A 6,000-nucleotide genomic window follows, 5' to 3' on the forward strand; every position below is an offset into this window, starting at 1 on the left:
GCAGAAAAACGTCACCGGGTCTAACTGCCGTCTCGCTCCAAACTGTGCATGTGCAGGCCGTCAAATCAAAGACACTCCTTCGATATAAAGTAGTTTTTGACTAAAATAAAAACGTGTCAGTTTGTCACTTTCAAGAGATTGGAGTCAAAACATGTTCTACTACTTAAATATGTAACTTTTTGGACGAATGACCAAATGTACATAGAAATGTGTGTTATAAATCTGTCATTCTTATTGAAAACATGGTTAAGAAGTGGTAGATGTGTTCTATGTGCGCTATTTCTATGCTTCCCGTTCTTCAGTTTCGTTTTTTGCATATTTTACTTTTGGTTTTGTACACCAGCTTCAAACAGCTGAAAATTAAAACATTTTGGTTATGGAAAATATATTTCACAGCGGTTTAGATGATACAATGATTCTCTATACTAGGGGTGTCAAACTCATTCCATGGAGGGCCTAGTGTCAGCTGTTATTTGTTTTTTTCTTTCAATTAAGACCTAGACAACCAGGTGAGGTGAGTTCCTTTACTAATCAGTGACCTTAATTAATCAATCAAGTCCCAGGGAAGAGCGAAAACCCACACACACTCGGCCCTCCATGGAATGAGTTTGACATGTGCTCTATGCTAAACTTGCTTATTTTGTCACATAAATTGAAATTAGGTGAACTATTTGAATTTTAGCAACCAGGAAATGGCGGAGTGATTTCTGCATTATGCATCTATAAGACATTGGCTCTTATCTAGGTTGTGTTGTGCTTTTAGATTTCGAGAAAATTAACAACTAAGGAAGAATTGTTGACTTCTCTCATTGACTTCTCAAACCCCAAACTCCGGCCTGGTCTGCTTGGTTTGTTTTACAAGCGTTCCCGAAAGTCTAGCGATTTTGTGCCTCTGGGTTTAGAAACTCTGTGCTTTGACTCTATGTCGAACGCGCCCATTTTCTTCTTCCATACACGTACTTCCGGGTCACTTCCGTGTTATCCAGTCGTCACGTTTCAAGTAAAATTTTTGTAAAGCAAAATGTAAAACATATGTGAAAAGTTGGTCACGAGTGTTGTAAAATCATGAAGATTGTCAGTTGGAACATTAATGGCATAAGGACTTTCAAGGGCGGAATTAAAAAGGCGCTTGATTCGCTGGATGCAGACATCATATGTGTCCAAGAGACGAAAGTAACAAGTAAGAGTTTTACGCGGGAGATTCTACAGTATCTTTTGAGTGACAAGGAGTTGGCAGGCATGATAGCACAAACAGATTGGCACTCAGGCTAACTTGATAATGTAACATAATCATATGATAAATGTGTGATTGTACAATACATGTGACATACTCTGCTTCAATTTGAACTCTTGACAATGTTACAGCTAGGCTAGCTACTGTATCTGTCATACTGTGTTTGTCTGTGACAGGAGACCTGCTGGATGAGAGGACTGCTATTGTTGAAGGTTATAACTCCTATTTCAGCTTCAGTCGTGGACGCAGCGGCTACTCAGGTTGGGACCATTCATTATTTTCCAAAGTATTGAGTTTCAGGATCACGCGAGTCCAGATTCAGTCATTTTCATCTGAACAAAATAGCCACATAATCCCTTTTATATCAGAGAGCAAGCCACAATGAATCTTGGGTCCCCTGGAAACAGTGTCCCCGGTCTGTTTGAATTAGTTTCCATGGATTGCATTGGTCTATTAGTTCCATTATCACAAATTCCTGACAAAGAAAATAATGAACCACAAAAAGTGGTATTCTGTATTAAAGGATGTTTTGAGTCCTATGTTGTTCTCCCATTGCACCTTCACATTACCACATTAATATGTACCTTCCTAATCTGTTTATTAAATAGGAGTTGCTACTTACTGCAAAGACAGTGCCACCCCATTTGCTGCAGAGGAGGGCTTGACCGGCCTGCTGACCACCAACCATGAGGGGACCATTGGATGCTATGGTGACCCGAGAGAGTTCTCCAGTGAGGAGCTGCAGCTCCTGGACAACGAGGGAAGGGCTGTTCTCACACAGCACAGAGTCATGTAGGGAGGAAAAAAATTGACCGTTATCACATGATTTGTGCCATGCTATTCTCTAGGTTTTCTGAAATAACGTCATGGAATGTATCAATTGTTAACTTGTTGTGGCACTGAAAAGCCATTGTGTTTCTCCTATGATCTGAGTGTTTCTTTGTTTTTGTGTGCCCACTTGCTTTTTAAAGGTGTGAAAACCGACCTGAAACAGTTACAGTTATCAATGTATACTGCCCACGAGCTGACCCAGAAAAGCCTGAACGTAAACAGTTCAAATTGCAGTTCTACAAGCTGCTTCAATGTCGGGCTGAAGCCATTTTGGAAGCTGGGAGGTGAGTAGGCTATATGCAGGGGGACTTGGGTTGGGTGGGTATCATAATACGGGACAAACTGATATGAGATTTGCTCAATGCATTTTATTGGAAGTCTCATTTTCTCTTAGTTTTCTCTGATTCTTCCACCCAGCCATGTAATCGTCTTAGGAGACGTGAATACATCCCACCGGCCCATAGATCACTGTGACCCAGATGCAATAGTAAGTGAAGTAATCAGAATTCTTTCAGGTGATGGGTTTGATGTCCTCATTCACAGACATAATCTGTTTATTAATAGCTGACATATTGTTACTCCTGCTATCTGTTTACTTTGATTAGGATGATTTTGAGGATCACCCCGGGAGGAAATGGCTAAACGGTTTACTGGTTGATGACAGTGAAGGAAAGGAGTGTGAAAAAGATGATGATGAAGAGTCTGAGAATACCTCCTCAAAACCCCTCAGCACCGGCAAGTTTGTGGACACCTTCCGCCATTTTCACCCAACACGCTCCAAGGCCTTCACCTGTTGGAACACTATGACTGGAGCCAGGCAGACCAACTATGGCACACGTATCGACTACATCTTCGCAGACCATCCCTTGGTTAAGATGGGGTTTGTGGCAGCAGACATCATGCCAGAGGTGGAGGGGTCTGATCACTGCCCCATCTGGGGGAAACTCAGCTGCCCCATCCTGCCCAGCTCCAAGCTGCCTCCCCTCTGTACCCGCCACCTACCAGAGTTCGCTGGCAGGCAGCAGAAACTCTCACGTTTCCTGGTCAAGGTGGACCAACAACAGCCTGCCAGAGAGGCCTGCAGGGACCCACTACCAGGATCTCAGGAGGCTGGGGAGACCCGAGAGAACCTGAATCCACTGGGAGCAGCAGGGACCAGCGCCACTGGAAAGAAGAGGAAGTTGGCAGTGGAATCTGGTGTCCCAAAGGGCAAAAAGATTAAGACACTGAAGGCTGCTAACCCAAAGCCCCAGGGCAACCTCCTAGCCTTTTTCAAGCCCAAATCCACACCTGTGGTCCCAACCAGGGAATGCCCTGTGAGTCAGTGTGAGAGGGGAGAAGAGAGAAATGAAGTGACCCCATCACAGCCACAGACCCTCAAGGGAGGACATTCTGCAGGACAAGATGTCCCTTCAATTACAGGCACGTGCACAGAAGATCCCCAGGGTGTCTGTATGGGAGACAAAGTCCTTGCACCTGGCAGCACCATGGAGGATGCCAGTGTCAATAGTCAAAACCAGGGGAAGGATGCAGCCCTGGCTTCAGAGCCTACTGTAGACCCCTCATGTCCCAGGAAGGGGGCGTCACTGGGGGGGTTCTGGAAGACGGTCCTGCGTGGGCCACCCCCACCGCCCCCCTGTAAGGCGCATGGGGAACCCTGTGTACTCCGCACAGTCAAGAAGGCAGGGCCAAACATGGGCAAGCAGTTCTTTGTGTGTAACCGCCCTCAGGGCCATGCATCCAATCCTGAGGCTCGCTGTAACTTCTTTTCCTGGGTGGATAAAGGAAAATAGTGACTATGCTGTAGAAACGCACTGACATTTCCTCCATGTACTGTTTTATAAGCGTTGTTAATCTGTAATTTGGATTTATTAGTAAAATGAAGACGATAGTTTTAAAAATGACAAAGTTTAAAAAACTTCAGTAACGTATTTCACGTAATCACGTTCAGAGGCCTCCTTCTCACCATATGGCAAGCGTCCCAAAGCTTACTGTTGGTGTTGTGTATATTTACTGGTTATGAAATGACAATGGATGCTAAACGTAGTCACAGAGTGATCTGTTTCTCTTCATCTATAATGCAACATGAGCATGAATAGACAGTGGTTATTGTCAGAAAATAGACTGTTGTCAATTTAATTATACCATGGTATTCCTTGTGTGCTGCTGTGCTGTGTTCTTTATGCTCACTAGATGGTAGCAGGACTCAAGTATGATCATCATAGTAGATGGGAAAATCACCCAATTATTTCAACAATTGTGTCTCAATGTAATTTATCATTCTGTAGAGCTCAAATATGGAGTTGGGTATGCCAAGGTTTCGCATCCTTCCTATGCGTACTAATCTTTTTTTTATTTGAATTTATGGTCTTTCAGCTTTGCATGTCAAGAGCTGAGGAAGCTCTTGACATGCAATATATTACAGATGTTTCATCACATATTGTGATTTAATCACAATAAAAGATTAAATACAGCTGTGATGAAACATCTGTTATATATTAGGACGCAGAGCTTCATTGTCTTTTCATTTAACATCTATTGTAGGGAATTTGAAAACCTGCTGTATGTAAAAGTCTGCCTTCTGAGTGAACATTCCCCCATGTACTCCTCATAGTGATGCTCTGTCAATTGTGTTGAGGAACAGAACACTTCAAGGCCTTACTGTAAGTATTGGGAGTGGCTAAGTAGGAGTATCTGCTTCTATCCCAAGCAGTTTTTCTCTCCTCCCCATCCTTCCTCTCTTCCTCTTTCTTGCAAGGAAGGCGTTTCACTGTACTTGTGCATGTGACATTGAAACTTGAAACTCCTCTCATGAAGTTCCAAACAAGACTCCCTGGCTTTCCAGTATACATTGGGACATCATGAGCAGCACCTGTATCTGCAACTGAAGCATTTGTACAGTATATCGGCCATCATTCCCTGGTGGGTCCTGAGAGACCTGTGTGTCAATATAATCCACTAAAAGATTAAATCACAATATGTTTTTGGGCCACATAATCAGAGATAGGCTTACATTACGTTCTAAAACGGTAGCTGTCCATAGTGCTGTTATCCCATTGGCCCCATGTGGTTATTGTTGTTGGCAAGGTGGGCACGGGCTAGCCCACACCAAACCCAACACAGGGTTCCAGGCCTTTCTATCATGCCAATTTGGGCATGTTTGCTTGCATATGTCTCACTGTTCAAATGTCAACATAAAGCTTCCTATGACCTAGCTTTTTGTTCAAACTCATCTGTTTTGTATTCTAGGGACTAGTGAGTAGACTGGACCATGTTTTTATGGACACACACAATCAATCGTTTTTCCTGTACAGTGCTATATTTGTAACCTATAGTGTCCGGGCACCCCACTTTAAGCTCTTTGACCACAGTAAAGGTCCAGCAACACTTACTATGACCTAGCTTTTTGTTCAAACTCACCTGTTTTGTATTCTAGGGACTCTAGTGAGTAGACTGGACCATGGTTTTACGGAATCACAATAGTTTTCCTGTACAGTGCTAGTAGCCTATGTGCTGGATACAGACATTTTATTATTTATTTGACCTTAAAACATGTTTTAAATGTAATGTAAATGTCTTAAATATGAACATATCAAGTATTGTTAATGTTTAGATCATTTTCTTACATATATCATAAATATATATACGTTATTGACACTTTTGTACTATTTTGTGGGGGACTTTTATTCAATCAAGATTCCGTGATCGGGAAGTGTTTTTTTTATTGTTGCTGACGAGACACCACTCTGAAGACGACGTCATATCAAATACCATATTTCTTAAGTGGTCAAAGCAGAGATTATGTATACATATCTCTGCCGCCTCTGGCCAATGTAGGTTATCAGTTTATCTACTGTAGCTTATATTGTATGCAATTGTTTCTAGAAGAGAGCTATAGATTAGGAGCTATCTGATTTTTAGCGATTTATAGACAG

The 6,000-nt window shown here is 42.5% G+C and overlaps 1 protein-coding gene across 1 annotated transcript; it reads left to right on the plus strand.

The window, feature by feature from the left end:
• The first annotated feature begins 882 nt into the window (after window positions 1-882).
• Window positions 883-5,720, plus strand: apex2 (APEX nuclease (apurinic/apyrimidinic endonuclease) 2). Its single transcript, XM_041846617.2, has 6 exons — window positions 883-1,180; window positions 1,411-1,494; window positions 1,843-2,026; window positions 2,206-2,349; window positions 2,483-2,552; window positions 2,671-5,720. Exons 1-6 carry the CDS (start codon window positions 1,066-1,068, stop codon window positions 3,856-3,858), a joined length of 1,785 nt encoding a protein of 594 aa, XP_041702551.1. The 5' UTR covers window positions 883-1,065; the 3' UTR covers window positions 3,859-5,720.
• The last annotated feature ends 280 nt before the right edge of the window (window positions 5,721-6,000 follow it).

Source organism: Coregonus clupeaformis, chromosome 24, assembly GCF_020615455.1.
Source record: "Coregonus clupeaformis isolate EN_2021a chromosome 24, ASM2061545v1, whole genome shotgun sequence".
NCBI lineage: Eukaryota > Metazoa > Chordata > Actinopteri > Salmoniformes > Salmonidae > Coregonus > Coregonus clupeaformis.